Source organism: Vipera ursinii (genome assembly GCF_947247035.1).
Source record: "Vipera ursinii genome assembly, chromosome: 1".
Lineage (NCBI taxonomy): Eukaryota > Metazoa > Chordata > Lepidosauria > Squamata > Viperidae > Vipera > Vipera ursinii.
The window spans coordinates 294417986-294439807 of record NC_139512.1 but is presented as its reverse complement, the minus strand read 5'-3'; the positions used below and the strand labels follow the sequence as shown (position 1 = coordinate 294439807).

Genomic DNA, 21822 nt, shown 5'->3' with positions numbered 1-21822 from the left:
TCCTCAGCCTGGGCCCGAGAGCTCAAAGAGCCAGGTCTTCAGGCCCCGGCGGAATGATCGGAGGTCGGGGGCAGTCCTCAGCTCCACTGGCAGCTGGTTCCAGAGGGCAGGCGCCCCCACTGAGAAGGCCCTATCCCTGGGTGTCACCCGCCGGCAATCTCTTACCGGTGGGACCCTGAGCAGACCCTCCCTGTGGGAGCGCACTGGGCGAAGGGCAATTGATGCCGGCAGCAGGTGTTCCCTCAAATACCCCGGACCCAGGCCATGTAGGGCTTTATAGGTGATAACCAGCACCTTAAATTGGTTCTAGAAGAAAAAAATCATGATCTTGGTTATTCTGTCATCATATCGTGCAAGGTGCCATACTTTCATTCTTAGTATTTAAACTAAGCAAAATAACAACACATGGCACCATTTTCCTATTCTGCTAATTTAAATCTCTGGGATCAATGAAGTGCTAGCCCAGGGGTAGGCAACCTTGGTTCTTTTATGACTCGTGGACTTCAACTCCCAGAATTCCTGAGCCAGCTGGCTCAGGAATTCTGGGAGTTGAAGTCCACGAGTCATAAAAGAGCCAAAGTTGCCTACCCGAGGGCTAGCCTATATTCTAAAGTATGTGATTGGCAGGAAATTTATTTCACTGAGAAGCTACCTTTACTCTCTTTTTAAATAAGGTTTGTTTATTGTTTGTACAATAATTGAAGCCACTCCTTGATATCTGCCAATCAAAATGCTGCCAATTAATTTTACAGCTCAGCAGAGATGTACCAAAAAGCCATCCCTGGTATAATGCCTATCTATGTCAACAGTCTTGTTTAAACTAGAAAAAATAGTCTTGTTGAACTACAATGGAAATGACTTTATAAAGCAAAGAGAATAGTCATAAATTATATAAAGGTCATGTCAGGATTCATCATACAATTTTTGCAAAAATAACATTAAATACAATTTTCTTTTGTAGTAAAAAGAAAATGTTTGTACTCTTGTTAATACTCTATTCTTTCAAAGCTTTTGATTATTTAAGCTTATGTTATTGCTATAAAAAGCTACATTCTGAAAATCCTTTATGAGTGTTCTTAATTCAAATATAAGCAGATCAAAAGTCATTGTTTAGGGAAATAACAGTACGTCAAAAAATTTAGTCTGTTTAGGGGAATAGAAAAACAGGATTCTTTTCCTTCCAATTGGATCACTAGCTAGTTTAATAAAAGCAGCAGTGAAAATAAAAAGAAATAAGGTAAACAAATAATCAATGCAAAAACAGATGAACCATACATGTAAATTGCTTTTCATATTTAAGACTTTTAATCCCTCTAAATTTTTTAAAATTTATTTATAAAATTTATGCTACCCATCTCGCTGTCAAGTAATTCTGAGCAGCTGTTGGATGTTGGATACTTCCATGAGTAATTAGGTTTATATAAAAAAACAAAAAACTCAGGATATTTTAAATTAAATACTTGGCTGGAGAAACAGGAAAAAGTTAAAAATTTTGCCCCATTACACAACTTAAGACTTTTTTAATTTTTTGGATGCATTGATTAAAAAATAAATCTGAAATGCAAAAACATATTATCATTTAATTCAAAGAATTAAAATGTTAAGAAACTAGAAAAAAATAAGTCACTACTTCTTGATTAGACAGTCCTCTAAATCACCACCTGTTGTCTTATTTCAAATGCTGTCAAACACCCTGAATAAAATGAAAAAAGTAATAAAAATGTAGCCACAATAATAAAAAAACTAGATTTTTTTTAAAAAAAACTAAAAATGACAATAAGCTATTAAAACTAAGGAATTCAAAATCTCTAATTTTCTTTGAGAATAGCTTCTTAAAAGACAATTTGTTTCCATCAAATAAATAGGTCATAAATCACAGTCCATTTTATAAGGCTTTTCTACAGGCTTTGTGCCCATGGGCAAAATATTTGTTCACCTTACTTATACATGATTGCATCTGTAGAGCTTTCTTTTCTGATGACTCAAATGGGTATCACAAATTTGTCAGTGGGGTAAAACCGAATGATCTATTACAAACAAATACATTGATTCAATAGAAATATGAATGGATTTTCCTTAAAAATCATCATTCAGAACAAAACTTTGCATAAAATACCAAGTATCTTTGACATTTGTTGTGTCTTTCTTTCAAAAGGAGCTAAAGGCCTGGTATATATAATATACAAGTGGAAATACAGTACAGAATAGTATTTAATGTAAAAGCATATGGGAAATAAATTAGGGCAGACACATTTAAATTCACCTTGGGAAAATACATACTTCTACACACACCCCTTATAAATCCAAATTAAAAAACAGGAAGAATATGCAATCCAAAATATTAATCAATGATATTGCCTCTACTATGACACTATACATTCTATCATGTCTCTCCTGCACTGAAGAGGGGATTTATATTTATATATGTGGCGTAAGGGTCCTGAAATATAGCAATCTGGGGATCAAGTACAGAATATAACCTTAGGCATTATAGGCCAGGATGTTCAGGGAATTGCAGCATTATCGCCACCCCTTGATGTTTTAACAGTTCCATAATGTGTATAAACTTAGTGTGTTTTATGCTAAGAGCAGCGCATATAAAAACTGCTACCTGTTGGAAATATGAGGGGAATTGTTCCACTAAGGAATTGCACTGAGAGAATATGGTGCCTAGCATTAAAGGAAAGAAAGTTACTACTTTTGTCAATATATAATTCAACAACCTCAAAGCAACATTTTGGGGGAATTAAAAAAAAACCCCTTCTAATGCATACTGTATCTTTAGGCAGACCTTTGATGAACAGAAAAGGAGAATCTGTGCATCAGTTCTCATAAGAAACACGGAAGTGTTGATGTAGAATAACTTATCTCTTTTTTTGGCTGTTACCTTAAGTACACACACACACACATATATATAAAATTAATCATTTTAAAATATTTTAATTGGGGGCCCTGTGGGCATGCTTTCCCCTTCTGGGTTGAGGGAATAATCACAGAAAGAGCTTTCTGCTGGTGCTTCTCTGGTTTCATCTGTCATTTCAGTGCCTGGCAGATGACTTGCTATTTTCCCAAATGCTTTAAAACATTGAATTGTGTTAGTCTCTTCTCTACTGCTGGTGCTTCCCTGTAACACTGTTGCTATTGCCTCATTTATTTATTTGCTGAATTTCTCTGCACTGTGAAATCAGTGGTAATGTGCTTGTCAATACCTTGCCTAGGGTAATCTTATGGAAGATAAGGGTTGAAGTTTGAATTCCTAAAAAGCCCAAGGATGTTATTATTTCCAACGATCAACAAAACAAAATTCCACAGTCCTGCATAACCCTTTTCCTTCTTTCTGGATTACATTATGTTATAGCAGCAAAGGCTGGAAGTTATACGTACATACAGAAAAATATATAATATATACAAATTCTAAGAATGAGAAAAAATGCTTGCTAAGTAATTCCAATTTTTTCTCACTTGGCAAAGGATTCTGAAGTTACTGAATTTAAAACAATAATAGCAACAATATTTATTTATTTATTTATTTATTATTTAAATTTAAATTTATAAAAACCTCCAAAGACTCTATTCGCTAGCAACCTCAAATATCTATTATTTTATTTTTTTATTTTAATTCCATTTATATCCCGCCCTTCTCCGAAGACTCAGGGCGGCTTACAAGCTTAGCAGTAGCCTTCATTCTATGTATATGCCTGCTTATTAGGGCTTTCACACACACACCCCAAGCGGCATTATTACAAAGTCAGCTTATTGCCCCCAACAATCTGGGTCTTCATTTTACCTGCCTCGGAAGGATGGAAGGCTGAGTCAACCTTGAGCCTGGTGGGATGCGAACCTGCACTAATTGCAGGCAGCTGGTGTTACTTAAGGAGGAATTAGCATTACTTTTTAAAATGTTTTCTATTAATCCCTTTAAATTGTTATACTAAACAATTTTTTGCTTTAGTCCTACCTTCACCAACCCCATCCAAAATAAAGCTTTTGGGACACAATTGTAAGATCTGTACAAAACGTTATAAGATCCCTGAATAGGCCTCTCATAAAAGAAAGATATTTACAGACCTAAAGTAATGTCCTGTCCAAACATGTTTGTCCACATGACTTCGAAAGTAGTCTCCTAACTGCATCCAACAGCATCTGGCTGAAGGCTCCTGAAATTTGAGAAATGAAATTCTGCATGAGTTACTAATCAGTTACTAATCAGCCCGACACACAAAGAATTATAATAACATGCAGAAATTAGAACTACTCTTAATTCATATTTTCTAAGGAGAGGTAAACAGAACCCGCAAGCTACAATTCAACAGGGTATTGGAAATCTGAAATTATCATCCAATTTTTTTATTATTTTAAAAAAATTCCAGGTGAACCTAAAACTTGATGACCATACTACAGGCAAAAATCATAGCTTCCTTTTATAGGCTGTTTCCCTTGAATAAATTTTAGCCTTGGGACAACAACATCCAGATATCATTGTTTCCAGGCTTGGGTTTGGTATGTTAGTGGAGCTTTTTTTTTTAACCGTTAATGGCTGCTTGTATCCAAGACATTATACATTTGGGGTTATGTTTTAATTATTTTAGCTATATATAGGATGTTGTAAGCTGCCTAGAATCTTTTAGAGTGGGACATCTATAATAATAAATAAATAACATTTATGCAAATGTTTTCATCAGTTTACTACTTCGTGATTCTGGCAACAGTCATGGCAGTTCAACTTGATTTGCAATAAAATGAGCATGGACTTTCAGGATGGGGCTACCAATTCTTTCCACATGAATGGATTTCAGAAACAAGTTTATAAAGCTTAAAATCGTAACTGATCTTCACAAATAGTTGAACTAGTTCAGGCTAAAAATTACAGAAGACAGTTAATACTGTAAAGAGGGCTGCCTTTTCAAAATATGTAAACTTCAATGTATAGTTTAAACTTCAGATTAAAAACCAAATTTTAAGAACTACTTTAATTGCTTTTAGCTGCAAATAGATAAATTAATATAGTGCTGAGTTCTACTGTATAGATTTTCCTCTCTTCTAGATTTAACCCACATTATATTACTTTCTGGGAATTATGACAACATTTCAGAATATTTAATAATCAGTACACAACATCTAAATAATTAGTTACCTAGGGGAGCCTAGCTAAAGAGATGAGACTATTAAAAAGAGAATAAACAAACAGCAATTTCCTAAATCTTACTGAATAGTTACTAAATTTATCATTTAAAAGAAACTATACAAAGCTGCTTGCAAATGAAGTTTTTTTTAAAAAAAATATTTTTGAAATGCCTATGTTTATTTATTTGTTAAATTTATACGCTGCCCATTTGCCATGGAAAGAGACTCCGGGCAGCTCTTTTGTTTCCCCATACTTGGTTCCTCCCATTTCTGAGAAGCATTTTATTTCCCTAAGAATTATTGTTTTAAGATTTGTTAAGCACTCTCCATCCCGAAACCCTTTATAAATGCTATGAACACATGCACAAGCACATGCACTGTTTCCAAAAACAACATATGTGCCTCCAAAATCGGTTCATCCTGTTGCTGCAGAACTAATGGGGCAAAAACATGCAACAACAGGAAGTTAAACAGCTGGCTAACCGGCTACAAACAGAGGCAGTCTTTATAGCAGAAGTTTATAAAAGATGTTACCCAATTTAATTACGGCCAGCTTGAGAAGCAAAAGTTCAACATATACAGTTTTTTCAAATCATAAGATATTCCTATAAAGTAAGTTGCCAAGTATCAGTTGAAGTCCACATATCTTAAAGTTGCTAAGGTTAAAAAAAACACTAGGACAGAGCAAGGAACCCTCAAAAGTTCAATTCCGAGTTTACAAAGTGAAAAACCAGGCAATCCATAATTCCATTTTCTTTCATTTGACTGCATGCTGGCTGGGGAATTCTAGGAGTTGATATACACATATCGTAAAGTTGCCAAGATTGAGAAACACTGCTCTATCAGTAATAAATCTCCAGAATGGCTAAACCCCCAAATCTACCCCAAAACTTTAAACATGTGTGTGTTTTCACACAATTTGGCAAAACAAACCCTCTTTACAGTTATATGCAAACTAGGTAAATGGTTCTCTTCTCCTGAAAAATTTTCTTCAGAGACAATTTCGACAATAATAATGCTGCATAATATACAAAAAGCACAACCAGATAAATTTAAGATTCACTGAAATTGTTAAGTAAGTAAATTGGCCTGTACTTACTGATTTTATTAGCAGTCTCCACACAGAGACCTCACAGCCTAAAAGAAGAAAAAAGATGTAGATTATTTATAAAAGTCGGCACAAAGTTGACATAAAGCAGTTCAAATCAGCCCTGTGAATACTGGACATATTTTATAAGCCAAGATGCAATAATGGCACTTACACTCTAGTGCCATACTTACAACTAGCTATAGAACTTGACTACAATATAGCACTGGACAATCACTGAACTTTAATTATGATAACTATTTTTTTTAGCTAATGAGGACCAGCTGTGCCAAACATATGAAAATCCACTTAAATCACAAGCAGCAACTATTCTTTAAAATGAAAAGTGGTATTTGAGACACAATAAAAAACAGAAAATAGTAAACAGAAAAAAAGAGACGGTTGTTTTTCTATGATGAGCTGGAGGGTGCTACATGGCCTGATAGCAGCTTCAGTGGCTATTTTGCAGTTTTTAAAAAGAAACAGAAGCAGATAAAACTGCCCATAATATGTAGTTTGATCCCATGTTAACCAATTTGTGCTGGCAATGAAATAGATGTGTCATATTAATTTTTTCCCCAGGAGAGGGTGCTTTAGCACTAGCAAAAAAAAAAGCAATGCTACTGTCACATGGCTTCATACATCTGAAGGCAGTTTTAAATAGATCAAGCCCCTAGCTGCTCATTATTAATAAATCTATCTAAAAAGATGGTTTCATGAGTTTCTGCATAATTTATTATCATCCCAAGCAAGACAGAGAATGTCAAGGAGAACAGAGAACACAATTATGCATTAAAACACAGACAGTCTACAAGGATATGCCAAAGTCTTACAACTCCAGTAAAAACCCTGGATCCATTCTTTCGGGTATTTCTTATATCAAATTACATTATAATCCCACACAAGCTATTTATATTGCACAATGATCCTAACTTCCATCACTTTAAATTCACCTGTGGTGCAATGAACACTGGTGGATCTCAGTAGAAAAGATTAGGTTACAGTCTCTGTAAATCTTGATGCAGTTATTAATCTTGATCACAATTCTGTGGTCTATATACCAAATACAAGAAGGACCTTTTCAAGGAGAAGAAATTGGTTGCCTTTTCACCTATTTCAGAGAAAGCAAGCACTTCCAAAATGTTAAAATGTATGTTTTGATTTTAGATGTTGTATTTAATTTTAAATACAGTAAATCATGTTTGGTATATCAATCTATTAAAACAAAAAAAAATATAATGGAGGAAACTGAGCTGAGAATAATATTTCAGGAAAAGACAACTCCCTCTCACATTCCTCAAACAGCTCCATGGGCTGTCATGATCTTGTTCTATATTATGTAGCCTGACAAGACCCAAACATCTGAACCAAGGAATGAAGTCATTCTCTGGATATGCAAAATATTCTTACTGTCAGAATGCATCCTATTTCAACATCATTTTGCACAGGGTACCCTTTGAGAAATGTAGCAAATAATCCCTCTGCAGGCACTTGACGAATAGTATGCCAGTGCACGGAAGAAAAGTCTCCTCAAATGATCTTAGCCTATTTAGGGAGAGAAAACACTATTTCTTTTTCACTAGAGGTGGTTAGGTGATATTGCTCATTGGCCTGGCCTTTAGAGAGACTGTTTCTTCCTGTTGAATTTGACTTGTTTTGGTTGTTTAGCGTAAATTCAACTCCTCTGATTTCACAAGTATGGAGAATCCTGAGCTTAAACATTGTAGTCTGCAATTGCATCTCTGAACCCTCCTACTTGCGTGCCTGCAGGCCACCAGGTGTGGCCAGGAATGGCACAAGCTGCACACTAAACACACCTTTGATGTGGAGCTGAAACCATGTAGCTGTAGGGCATGAACAGCACGCCGCCTGCCGCCATGCTGACTCTATACACAGGAATGCAGGCTTAAACCACAGGCCAAGAAAGGCAAACACATTGCATTCCACGAAAGGCACAGAACAAAAACAAGCAGCCAAGCCCACGTGTCCTCCCTACCACCTTGAAATATACAAGCTGTAGACGTCCACCACTTCCTCAAGTCATGAACTGGGGAAAGCACTGTAGTTAACAACCTCTGTGTTGGCATAAAGAAAGGAGATGAAAGGAGAATTTAAAAGGAACAAGGAAAAAAAAGTTGAAGAAACAAAAAACATACCTAGGATAGGGGTAGGCAACCTTGGCTCTTTTATGACTCGTGGTCTGAGCCAAGGTTGCCTACCCCTGACCGAGGAGTTTAACATTTTGAGCCAAGAGCAGTTTTGTTTTGAGGAATATGAAGGAAGTTCTCTTCCTTCACCCAAGCACAGGTTTTGTTCACAAGTTTTGTTACTGACATAATTCACAAAGAAAGAGAAATCCAATAAGCCATCAGTATATATTTTTTTATTCTTAGGAATTGTGCTTTCACCAAGTCTGATATATGCTCTTTTCTTCTACTTTTTTTTAAAAAAAATTAATTTTTATTTTTTTTAATTCCATTTACTTCAACTGCCTACTAAATAAAGACAACCTCAAGTCAATATAGACTAATCCAATACCTCCTCTGCTTATAGCTCATCACTATCAGAAACATTAAGTACAAAGTCAAATATCTCAGATATTTAATACAGTATGAAGTCTATACTCTTCATCAATCCAGCCGCACAAGATAGAGGCATATGCTACAATGTATACATAGTGAAGGTTAAGAGTACAGGTAACCCCGAGTTACAAGTGTTCACTTAACGCTTGTTTGAAGTTACACAATAAGCGCCCCCTAGTGCTTACAAATAAGGGACGTGGTGGCTCAGTGGGTTAGGATGCTGAGCTTGTTGATCAGAAGGTCGGCAGTTTGGTGGGTCAAATCCCGAGTGCCGCATAACAGAGTGAGCGCCTGTTACTCGTCCCAGCTTCTGCCAACCTAGCAGTTCAAAAGCACGTAAAAAATGCAAGTAGAAAAATAGGGACCACTCCGGTGGGAAGGTAACAGCGTTCCGTGCGCCTTTGGCGTCTAGTCATGCTGGCCACATGACCACGGAGACGTCCTCAGACAAGCGCTGGCTCTTCGGCTTTGAAACGGAGATGAGCACCGGCCCCTAGAGTTGGAAACGACTAGCACGCATGTGCGGGGGAACCTTTACCTTTACCTAGTGCTTACAAACAAGTCCCAAGATTACAAATATTGCAGCACCATGACAGTCGTTCGCCCTTATGAGCGACTGCAATGGCTCTGCAACATTCACCCTGGTTATTCCCTCCCTCCCCTCCCTAGGCATCAGGCTTTCAATACTCACCCTGCGATGATTGAGATCCTTTGCTTTCTTGGCTACTCCAGGCTTTCGGTGTGTTCGCAGAGAATAAAGGCTTAAAGTAACCCAAGATCATGCAAGATCAGTGGGCAAGATCTCCCGCTACTGATCTTGCGTGATCTCATGGTACTTTAGGCCTCTGCTCTCTGCAACAGAGAATGGAAACGAAGCTGGGGAATGCTTCCACGTGCCTCCAGAGGCTAGATTGGAGTTCCGGAGGCTTTTTCCAGGCCGCTGCAGCCCAGATCTGAGGCCAGGGAATGCTTCCGCACCCCCCACGGCCCAATCCGGGCTCCAGAGGCCTTTTCCAGGCTGCTGCAGCCCAGGCCGAAGGATGCTTCCATGCCCCCCGTGGCCTGATCTGGGCTCCAGAGGCAGTTTCCAGGTCCGATTGGGCCGTGGGGGGGGGCGCACAGAAGCGTTCACTGGCCTCAGATCAGGGCAGCAGCGGGAACTGCAGCAGAGAGGAGATGGATCTTTTCAAGGTGAGTCCGGGGCGGCAGGGAGGGGGAAGCATGCAGTATCTTAGTGGGTCAGGGAGGCCTTGGGGGCCTGTTCCATCATTAAGCCTTCCATGGCCTTCCCCACCCTGAGATACGTCATGTTCATTTAACGAGCCACATGTGTTTTAATGAGCAAGGGAGTGATCTTGTTCGAGGTACGACATTCACTCTATGAGTTTTCGAGTTACGAGTGGAATGGGCAGGCTCCATTACACTCGTAACTCGAGGACTACCAGTATTGGCTATGTGGAGGCTAGGATGTGGGTGACCATATTCAATTATTAGTTTGAATATTACTAATAACTGTCGTTTTAAAAAACTAACTTTCGCCCCCTCTTCGCCTTGCCCCATTAACTATGAAGGATGATTTTCAGTCTACAAGGCAGCAGCAACTGAAATCTTATCCCAGGTCTCTTATTCATCATAGGATACGATCAAGCCAAAACACTCATTAAACAGTATGCAGCATACACAGAATGCTAGATGGATCCAGCCAGGTCCCCAACATTTATTGCCAGCGAATCCAACAGGCACACTGTCTCCCCCATGTCAAATTTAGCTAACCTCAAAGTACCTAACCACTGGAGGGCCTTTATTCTGGCATGATGTCATGCCCTCCCCTCAGCTGTCCTTAAAGGGCCAATAAGGGAAATTCCCTACCCCTGGAGAAATTACCCCTTTGACTAACACGGGAGTCAATTTGGTCTAAAGATTAAGTCACCAGCCTCGAAAGTGGGAGACCGCAAGATCAAGTTCCATCTTAACCATGGAAGAGAAGAAGGTGACTTTGATCCAGTCATTCTCTCTCAGCCCAACCTATGTCACAAGGTTGCTGCTGTGGGGAAAGTAGGAGGAAGATGTGTGGGATATGTTTGCTGCCTTGAGTTATTTGTAAATATAATAAAGGTGAGATATAAACAAACAGACAAATACAGTAAAGCAAGCCCAGGGCACAGGACAATTCTATTCCTCCTCGAAGCCTGCAGATATTAATTTGGCTACAAGGTATAATGTTGCCAGGTTCTGTCCAGCAGTACTTAAAATTCATCGGATGTTGACCTATCCCTGCCCATAATCTAGTCTTAATAAGCATTTAGTTCATGATTTAAAAGTGCTTTGTTTTGTGACAGATTTAGTTTGCCATATGCTAACTTTTTTTAACCCTACACCTCAATTTTTTTAGACTTTTATTTTTACATATACTTTATCTTGTAGCTTTCTTAAAAAATTAAACTTTGATGTATCTTTTATGCTGTTTAATCCTGTGTACCTCACTCTCCTTATGATGGTGTATTTGTTATCATACATACTTTTTATAACCTTTAGGTTTTTTTTATTAATTGTCTGTATCCCATTCTCCTTATCCTGGCCCACAACAATAAATATTTGATTCATGTGTATTCCTTACCAAGACAGTTTTCAAGAGAAGTCTCTTAATTCTGGGAATCATCACCATTGCCCTTCTATATAAAATTATTCTAAATGTAAGTTACAAATTCTAGTTGAATTATAAAGCTTTTTGTGAGGCGCTACTGTGTCTCAGACTTTGATTGATTTGACTCATAGGATAGCCCATATTTTAAAATATGCCTCTGGGCAACTCGTGGTAATAAAACCAAAAATCAGAAAACAAAAAACAAGAAAATGAGCTGCCTGATACACCATCAATCCATACGATTCTTGAGCTCCAACCTTACCTTATCCCCATGCCTTGGGGGAGAAGCCAGCCCTTTGCAGCTTTCCGGAAGGCTAAAAGGGCTGAATCCCAGGGAAAAGGGAGCTCGATAATCAAGGGCTAATACAGAAAAAGCACAATTCCTTGGCAACATGGCAACATTTAAAGGACAAGACCAGGAAAGTGCCTACCCTACCTAGTCTAGTGTAGCAGGCAGGCAGTCTCAGTAGTGTCCCCACAAATACCCTTGTCCTTTGCCTAGTTATAAAAATGAATACTTTGATATTCTTCATTATTTTTCAGGAGGACAACTAGCACGGCTAAAAAATCAACTGTATTAGTTTGACACGAGTGCCCTCATATAATAATAGCATATAACTCCATTATAAATGAATGGTTACCATTTTTTCAAGTACAGACAGCTGTCCACAATACACAGAGTAATGTTGGCTGCACTAATAATACACAATAAAAGAGCATTACTGAAACAGGAAACTTTATTTGAGAAAGAGCTACTACCTATCTCTCTGACAAACTCTAGATAAAGCTGACCAGCAAACACACACACACACACACACACACCATTTTCCTCATACACGTTCTATTTTTAAGCATGTGGATTTGAAATACTGATTGTGGGTTATTGTTTTTTCATCAAAGACCCTGTACTTAAGACAGGACTGACTTGAAATGACCCTGTAGGAAATTAATGACACAACTACTTTCACAGGGTGGAAACTTAAACTGGAATGGCCTAAAGCAGGGGTCGGCAACCTCGGCTCTTTTATGACTCGTGGACTTCAACTCCCAGAATTCCTGAGCCAGCTATGCTCAGGAATTCTGGGAGTTGAAGTCCACGAGTCATAAAAGAGCCGAGGTTGCCGACCCCTGGCCTAAAGAGTAGGAGCAGGCTGGAACACACTGACAAGGTAAACACCATCAGTTCATGACTTTGGGTATTCCAAGACAACTACTTCACACTCTTCAGCAATCACTCTGGAAAACACGTTTCCCCCCAAAATTTGAGGACTATCAGGGAAAGAGGTTCAGAACATGAACACTATGGCACCACCATAGTGTTGTGCTTGTATTAAGGCAGGGAACAAGAAGTTCGTAGGATGGTCACATTCACTTCCCAAGTGACCCAGAAGCAACATATCATACCAACATGCTTCTCCCGAATTACAAGCACAAGCCAGAAGAAAAGGGAGAAGGTCCTTCGGGAGAAGGGCGGTATATAAATTTAATAAAATAAAATAAATAAATAAATAAGCCCTTCCACCAGTAATCCACTTCCTGATTCATAAGCCTCAGCTGCCTGGACTGTGAAGGCTGCAATTCACCCACAATTCAGATGATCAGGAAAGTAATAGACCCAGAGGAGGTGTTTCTGCAGCTCACCTGCTCCCACCCACATGTATTCTTTGTATGTTTTACAACATCTCAGGGCATGGCCCTCATCCTGCCACTGGTGGGCGGGCAGAGCTAGGGAAAGGGGCCCTTTATAATTGTAGTGTTGCAATCTTACAGCCTGGCCAGGCAGCCTGTTCCTACCTGCACATATTAAATACCTTATAACTGATTACACCCCCATGGGGCATGATTAGCAGTCTCCAGAGAACAAAGTCTACTTTCATAGGAATAAGAAGAGACACGTACTACTAACTTACTATATACAGCTGGGCAAAGAGTAAGTAAGAGAAGAAGAACGAAATTCAATTGTATGCCCGCTATTTCTTTCTTTCCTCCTAAACCACCCACATCTTTCTTCATTGCTTACAGTGCCTCCGAATGTTTTTCAAGAAGAAATAGGCAGCGATGAGACTAAGAAAGGCTGTGCTTGATAAAGCATTGTCTCCCATTAAAACAAAAAAAACCAGAGATGCTGCTACTGACGTATGAAATATTGTTAATTAAAACAGGAGATCACAGTCTTCAGCTAATATATGATTAATTTAATTCAGATAGATAACCAAGATGATGCAACATTCAAACTATATTTTAATATGGCGGGATGTCATCACTTTCAACAGCAGCAAACACGCAGAAGCAGGAAAGAGTGTGTTAGAAATCTATTTCATGTAAGCCATGCCTTGCCTGCTAAACAAATAGAGTAAGGCTTGTCTGAGTCATTAGGTTAACCTGGGGGCAGGTAGCAAACGGCATGTAGATTCTTGTTACATTTCAGGGCATAATGTAGCTTTTTCCCACTTATTATAAAAGTTACTAGTCCTCATCGGTGTTTCACTAAAGAGTAAACAGAAACTTTAAAAATCAATAATTTATATAATGTAAACTTGAAAACATTAAGTGATTAGTATTAGTACAATAACATACGCCATGATAACTACTCATTCAGATCAGTAAAGAGGCATTTCTCACTTGCCATCGTAAAAACTGCAAATTTAACTGACACACAACAGGATATTTTGTACAATGACACCACAGCTCTGAAAGGGCTTGCTATTTGGAGACTGCAAATTTACTACTGTATATGCTGCAAACGCCTTTGAAAATTTCTTTTTCTAATCGCTCAGAGAAATGTATTGGATTGTTTGGGTTTTCTCCATTTTAATTAGTTTAATTTGGTGGTTTTTGTTTAATTACAGGCTTTCTGGGTTTGTTTACTAATCTGTGATGCTTATGTTTTTAAACAGCTGGACCCATTTTTCAGAACACTATTACATCCCAGCCTTGTTCTCAATGGGCGTGAAGTTGCATTGAGGAGAAAACTTTATTGTTTCTGTCTTGCTTGAAATTAGAATGAGGATAGATCACAGCGATATATAGGGACGTGGTGGCTCAGTGGGTTAGGACGCTGAGCTTGTCGATCTGAAGGTCGGCAGTTTGGTGGGTCAAATCCCAAGTGCCGCGTAACAGAGTGAGCGCCTGTTACTCGTCCCAGCTTCTGCCAACCTAGCAGTTCGAAAGCACGTAAAAATGCAAGTAGAAAAATAGGGACCACTATGGTGGGAAGGTAACAGCGTTCCGTGTGCCTTTGGCGTCTAGTCATGCCGGCCACATGTCCACGGAGACGTCCTCCTCTTCGGCTTTGAAACGGAGATGAGCACCGGCCCTTAGAGTTGGAAACGCATGTGCGGGGGAACCTTTACCTTTACCTTTATATATATATATATATATATATATATATATATATATATATATATATATATATATATATATATATATATATTTGTTGTTGTTAGCTGCGAAGTCGTGTCCGACCCATCGCGACCCTATGGACAACATTCCTCCAGGCCTTCCTGTCCTCTACCATCTTCTGGAGTCCATTTAAGCTCACGCCTACTGCTTCAGTGACTCCATCCAGCCACCTCATTCTCTGTCGTCCCCTTCTTCTATTGCCCTCGATCTTTCCCAGCATTAGGCTCTTCTCCAGTGAGTCCTTCCTTCTCATTAGGTGGCCAAAGTACTTGAGTTTTAGCTTCAGAATCTGGCCTTCTAAAGAGCAGTCAGGATCGATCTCCTCTAGGACTGACCGGTTTGATCGCCTTGCAGTCCAAGGGACTCGCAGGAATCTTCTCCAGCACCACAGTTCAAAGGCCTCAATTCTTTGGCGCTCAGCCTTTCTTATGGTCCAACTTTCACTGCCATACATTGCAACTGGGAAGACCATAGCCTTGACTATACGCACTTTTGTTGACAGGGTGATGTCTCTGCTTTTTAGTGTGCTGTCTAGATTTGCCATGGCTTTCCTCCCCAGGAGCAAGCGTCTTTTAATTTCTTGGCTACAGTCCCCATCTGCAGTGATCTTGGAGCCCAGGAAAATAAAATCTGTCACTACCTCCATTTCTTCCCCATCTATTTGCCAGGAATTGAGAGGGCCAGATGCCATGATCTTGGTTTTCTTAATGTTAAGTTTCAACCCAAGTTTTGCACTCTCCTTCTTCACCTGCAACAAGAGGCTCTTTAGTTCTTCTTCACTTTCTGCCATTAGAGTGGTATCATCTGCGTATCTTAGGTTGTTGATATTTCTTCCGGCAATCTTAATTCCAACTTTTGATTCATCTAGCCCTGCCTTTCTCATGATGTGCTCTGCATATAAGTTAAATAGGCAGGGCGACAGTATACAGCCTTGCCGGACTCCTTTCCCAATTTTGAACCAATCAGTGGTTCCATGTCCAGTTCTCACTGTTGCTTCTTGACCCGCATATAGGTTTCTCAAGAGACAAATAAGATGGTCTGGTACTCCCATCTCTTTAAGAACTTGCCACAGTTTGTTATGATCCACACAATCAAAGGCTTTAGCATAGTCAATGAAGCAGAAGTAGATGTTTTTCTGGAACTCCCTAGCTTTCTCCATGATCCAGCGTATGTTGGCAATTTGATCTCTAGTTCCTCTGCCTCTTCGAAATCCTGCCTGTACTTCTGGTAGTTCTCGATCCACATACTGCTGAAGTCTAGCTTGTAGGATTTTAAGCATGACTTTACTAGCATGAGAAATGAGTGCAATGGTGCGATAGTTTGAACATTCTTTGGCACTGCCTTTCTTTGGAATTGGAATGTAAACTGATCTTTTCCAATCCTGTGGCCACTGTTGAGTTTTCCAAATTTGCTGGCAAATTGAGTGTAGCACTTTTACTGCATTGTCTTTTAAGATTTTGAATAGCTCAGCTGGAATACTGTCACTTCCACTAGCTTTGTTGTTGCTCAGCTTTTCTAAGGCCCACTTCACTTCACATTCTAGGATGTCTGGCTCGAAGTCAGTGACCACCTCATTGTGATTATCAGGGACGTTAAGCTCATTCTTGTATAGTTCTTCTGTGTAATTTTGCCACCTCTTCTTAATCTCTTCTGCCTCTGTTAGGTCCCTGCCATTTTGGTCCTTTATCATGCCCATTTTTGCATTAAACGTTCCCTTCATTTCTCCAATTTTCTTGAAAAGATCTCTGGTCCTCCCTATTCTATTGTTTTCTTCTATTTCTTTGCACTGTTCATTTAAGAAGGCATTCTTATCTCTTCTAGCTATTCTCTGGAATTCTGCATTCAATTGGGCTTATCTTTCTTTTTCTCCCTTGCCTTTTGCTTCCCTCCTTTCCTCAGCTATTTGCAAAGCTTCCTCAGACAGCCATTTTGCTTTCTTGCATTTCTTTTTCTTTGGGATGGTTTTGGTTGCTACCTCTTGTACAATGTCGCGAACCTCTGTCCATAGTTCTTCAGGCACTCTGTCTATCAGATCTAATTCCTTAAATCTATTTGTCACCTCTACTGTATATTCAACAGGGATATGATTTAATTCATACCTGAGTGGCCTAGTGCTTTTCCCTACTTTCTTCAGTTTAAGCCTAAACTTTGCACGGAGAAGCTCATGGTCTGAGCCACAGTCAGCTCCTGGTCTTGTTTTTACTGACTGTATAGAGCTTCTCCATCTTTGGCTGCAGAGCATATAGTCAATCTGATTTCTGTGTTGACCATCTGGTGATGTCCATGTGTAGAGCCGTCTCTTGGGTTGTTGGAAAAGAGTGTTTGCTATGACCATCGCATTCTCTTGACAGAATTCTATCAGCCTGTGCCCTGCTTCATTTTGCACTCCAAGGCCAAACTTGCCTGTTATTCCAGTTATCTTTTGGCTTCCTACTTTAGCATTCCAATCCCCCATGATGATAAGAACATCATTTTTTGGTGTTAGTTCTATAAGGTGCTGTAGTGCTTCATAGAACTGGTCAATTTCATCCTCTTCAGCACTGGTGGTTGGGGCATAGACTTGGACTACTGTGATATTGAATGGTTGGCCTTGGATTCGAACTGAGATCATTCTGTCATTTTGAGGATTGTATCCCAGTATTGCTTTTCCTACTCTTTTATTGATTATGAAGGCTACTCCATTTCTTCTGAAGGATTCTTGCCCACAGTAGTATACCTGATGGTCATCTGAATTAAATTCACCCATTCCTGTCCATTTTAGTTCGCTGATACCTAAGATGTCAATGTTCAGTCTTGTCATCTCTTGTTTGACCACGTCCAGCTTTCCTTGATTCATGGATCTTACATTCCAGGTTCCTATGGAGAAAAAATATTTACAGCATCGGACTTTCCTTTCACCACCAGACACATCCACAGCTGAGGGTCCTTTCGGCTTTGGCCCAGTCGCTTCATTCTTTCTGGCGCTACTAGTACTAGCCCTCTGCTCTTCCCCAGTAGCATATTGGACGCCTTCCGACCTGAGGGGCTCATCTTCCAGCGTCATATCGTTTTGCCTTTTGGTACTGTCCATAGGGTTTTCATGGCAAAGATACTGGAGTGGGTTGCCATTTCCTTCTCCAGTGGATCACGTTTTGTCAGAACTCTCTGCTATGACCTGTCCGTCTTGGGTGGCCCTGCACGGCATAGCTCATAGCTTCATTGAATTACGCAAGCCCCTTCACCACGACAAGGCAGTAATCCATGAAGGGGATATATATATATATATATATATATATATATATATATATATATATATGTGTGTGTGTGTGTGTGTGTGTGTGTGTGTGTGTGTGTGTGTGAGTGATATATATATATCATCAACAGCATTTACTAAATCTCATATGTTGACTTTTATTTTTGGAAGTACCTTTTTCTTTTTCAAAATCTCATCAACTCCATCTACCAATTACTTTCTCAGTCATCCACGGTTCCTTCATATATCCGTTTTACTTCTTGATCCTCACTTATTCTTTCTACATAACCAAACCATCTCAATGAACTTCTTTCTTCATGCAATCTATATTTTCTTCTTCTTTTATTATGCGTACTTATTAACCATCCATTCCAAGCCTGGCCAACTTGCTTTTGTTTCCCCTGACATACCCAGCTCGCACTCCAGTATAACAAAGCAGGCAAAAATATGGTTTTATAAAATCATTTGCACCTCTTTCAACAAATATTCATCCCTCACAATAGATCACAAACTGCCCATTTTTCTTCTACCAGTACTTGCTTGCATGCCTTAAACTTTCTCCATTCATATTCCTCTGTCTAATAAATATCCTGCCAATGTACCCAAATCATTTTCAGTATTTGATTTAATAAGTCACTATTTAATATGTGACATATTTTACGGCATTTGTATGGCATCTAACTCGACAGCTTGAGGCACCTTACAATGTACAATCTAAAAACAGCTATAACATGAAAACACAAATGATACTGACATTTACATTAAGAAATTATCTAACAACCATGCTTTCTTAAAAGAAGTTTTTTTAAAAGGCCTAGTCATTTCAAGTAGACGTTAAACAGGATGAGAAATAATTCTCCCTGATGCAGTCCACACCAGTATCCCTAATGACTTCATTTCTACTTTCCCAATAACACAAAATGGCACCGGCCACTCAGGAAAGCGTAGAATCACTCCAGAATGGTATCCCCAATTTCCAACCTTCACATATTCTACTAAAAGATTATGAATGCTTCTGAGAGATTTAAAAAGATAAGAAGAGTGCCCTTCTATCTTCAGGTCCCTCTACACATCATCTACAAGAACATCAATGTCGTCTCCATACCAGGCCTAGGCTTAAAACCCAACTAAAAGGACCCCGCATAATCTCTCTTATTCAGAGCCCTTTGCGCCTGGATACCAACTACTTTCTCAGAAATGTTACAAAGAATGTAAAAACACAAGCAAATTAATGCCCCAAGCCAACATACCTAAAATGTAATCAAATATTCCTTATACATTCATTTGCAAGTTCAAGAAACAACAAAGGTGTCATTGTGCACACCTCTCTTGCTCTCTTCAATATTGAACTTCACTGAAGTGAGTTTCCTCACTTCAGTTTCATCCCAAAATATTTTAACGACTTTTAATTCCATTCATACTGCTGCACACGTCTTCTCTAACCCCTTTCACCTATTTCTGTGCTTTGCTGCCTTATTGTGGCAGAATATGTGTGTGTTCCTAGAGTGATGAACAAAGAAAATTGGGACTGTATGCCAACAGTATATATAGTACAGTACTATATATTCCCAGCAGGGTCACCGAAGATATGAAGGTCATCCCAGCTGCACAGCTAAACCAGCAGGCATCTATATTGGGCAGCACCAATACAGAAAAATGCTGGAGGCAATCATTTTAATGACAATGGCAAAGCTATTCATGCTGCTTAGGAGAAGGCAATGGTAAACCACTTCAGGTTTTTTTTACCAAGAAAACCACATGAGTAGAAAAGATAAAATGACTAACAATATAATGCCTGATGATGGGCAGCACAAGTCAAATGACACTCAACACGCTATTGAGGATCCTCTAGGGTACTAAAGTCTTTATGATGTGGCTAAATTAAAGCCATTGGGATATCCAGAAAGGGAATAAACTGTAGAAGCAAAGTTAATTACAGTAAAAAACATGGAAGATAAGAAGCATGACCACAGGAACATTCAACACAACAAAAGATTAAATGAAATTACTGAAAATTGACATTTTAGCATCAGCAAACTAAGATGCATTAAGATCAGAAACTTTCAGTCAGAAAATCACCATATTTATAACTGAGGACATGAAAATAAAGAAATGGAGTCACTTCTATAGTTTAAAATGGTGTAACAAGAACAGTACGTGGCTACAATCAATGACCAAATAATATCAATCAGATTTCGTGGACAACCCTTTAATATGACGGTAATTGAAGCTTATGTTTCAAATACCAATGTAGAAGAAGAGATGGATGAGTTTTATGATTACCGGTAACTTCAATTTGAAATTGATGGAAAATGCAAACAGGATATACTGATATTAAGGAGGAAAATATAGCTGGATTGTACGGGTTAGGAAATGGAAATAAAATTTATCAATTACTGCCACTGCAAAGATTTTGTTCATAGCTAATACTGTCTTTAAACAATCAAAATGACACCTCTATACATGGACATCACCTGCATTTTCAAAGAGAACATCAGGAATCACTTTGAAGTCCTGAACCTCACTGGTAGAGAACCTGAGGAATTAAGGGATGAATTCAGTGAGGTTGTTAAAAATCAATCAGAAAAGACACGGCCAAAACTGAAGAAAGAGAAGAAAGCAAACTGGAAGCCAGAACAAACCGCTTAAATTGCCATGAAGAAAAGGGGAGCCAAAGCCAAAATATAATAATTCAAACATTATGCCTAAAAGAAATCTATTCTTTCGTTTCTTCTGAATGTGTCAATCACTTTTTCTGTACACATCAGCAAACTGTACACTTGTGTTTCACCCATCCACCCGCGCAAGAATAATTTTTCCTTTGAATGTTGTACAATTTTTTTTCCCAAAACTCATCTTTGGTTCTTTCATTAGTATGCCTGTGATATAGTGAAGCATTACAGGCATCAGTTGCCAGTTTCTGAATTCTTTATTTCCTAATGTGTTCACAATCAATCTTAATGAACCCAATTCATGCTTTCTGACATACTTTTTAGCACTTTCATTCAAAATGTAATATACATTCCCACATGAATTCATCAACTCCACTCAAGAACAGCAGGCCATCTCATCTATTACATCTTTTCTTTCTCTTCATCTAACAGATATGTAACTTAGCTATTTCTCCATTTTCATCCATTTATTAATGGTCTTAGACTTCTCTAACATTGCAAGCCAAATCCCTCCAAATACTCTGATTATCTCCAGATGGATCCATATATATTTACCCTCACTGCACATCAAGGCTTTGCTCAATCAATCCTGATAAATAAAAATGTTTTAGTAAGTTAGATGCAAACTAAGCTAATCACAGTCATCCCTTATGCAGCATTCCCTATTAATGGTAAGGACAGTACCATTTAGCTTAAGTACTTTTTCACCAGTATTCAATGTGTGGAACTAAAGTGTAACCCCAAGCATGCTCACACTATTCTATACAAGTTATGATTCCTGATGTAAAGACTATATTGACAGCCAACATGCTATTGTCTACCTCCTACTGACTGGAGGATGCATACAGTATACTGACACCCACTCACAATAATTAAAAGTGAAATACCTTTTCAGTAGCAGGTAAGTCAGTTAGCCAAACTTAATATAAGCCATATAAATTATCTCACCACGTGCAGTAGTTTTACTTGTTGTGCAATGTGCTCATGTAGGTTTTAAGTTCATTCAATCTCTGCTCAAGCACAAATTTAAATAGGTAGTCAAGCACAATATAAGTTTTATCTTTCTTTACAATATTTCA

The 21822-nt window shown here is 38.7% G+C and overlaps 1 protein-coding gene across 3 annotated transcripts in view; it reads right to left on the bottom strand.

Annotated features, from left to right (window-relative positions):
- The window catches only part of TJAP1 (tight junction associated protein 1), a 62554-nt gene that overhangs the window by 23650 nt on the left and 17082 nt on the right, over positions 1 to 21822 (bottom strand). The window contains exons 2-3 of one of the 3 annotated variants that reach the window (XM_083357432.1): positions 6224 to 6261; positions 4069 to 4157 (exon numbers count right to left, since the gene is read on the bottom strand). Coding sequence is in view for 1 of the 3 variants with exons in the window: in XM_083357431.1 (XP_083213557.1) it covers positions 1937 to 1957 (21 nt within the window). In the remaining 2 variants the exon portion in view is untranslated. Of the gene's footprint in view, positions 1 to 1936; positions 2027 to 4068; positions 4158 to 6223; positions 6262 to 21822 lie in introns of those variants that run through there. The other 2 variants (XM_083357433.1, XM_083357431.1) reach the window with 2 other exon arrangements.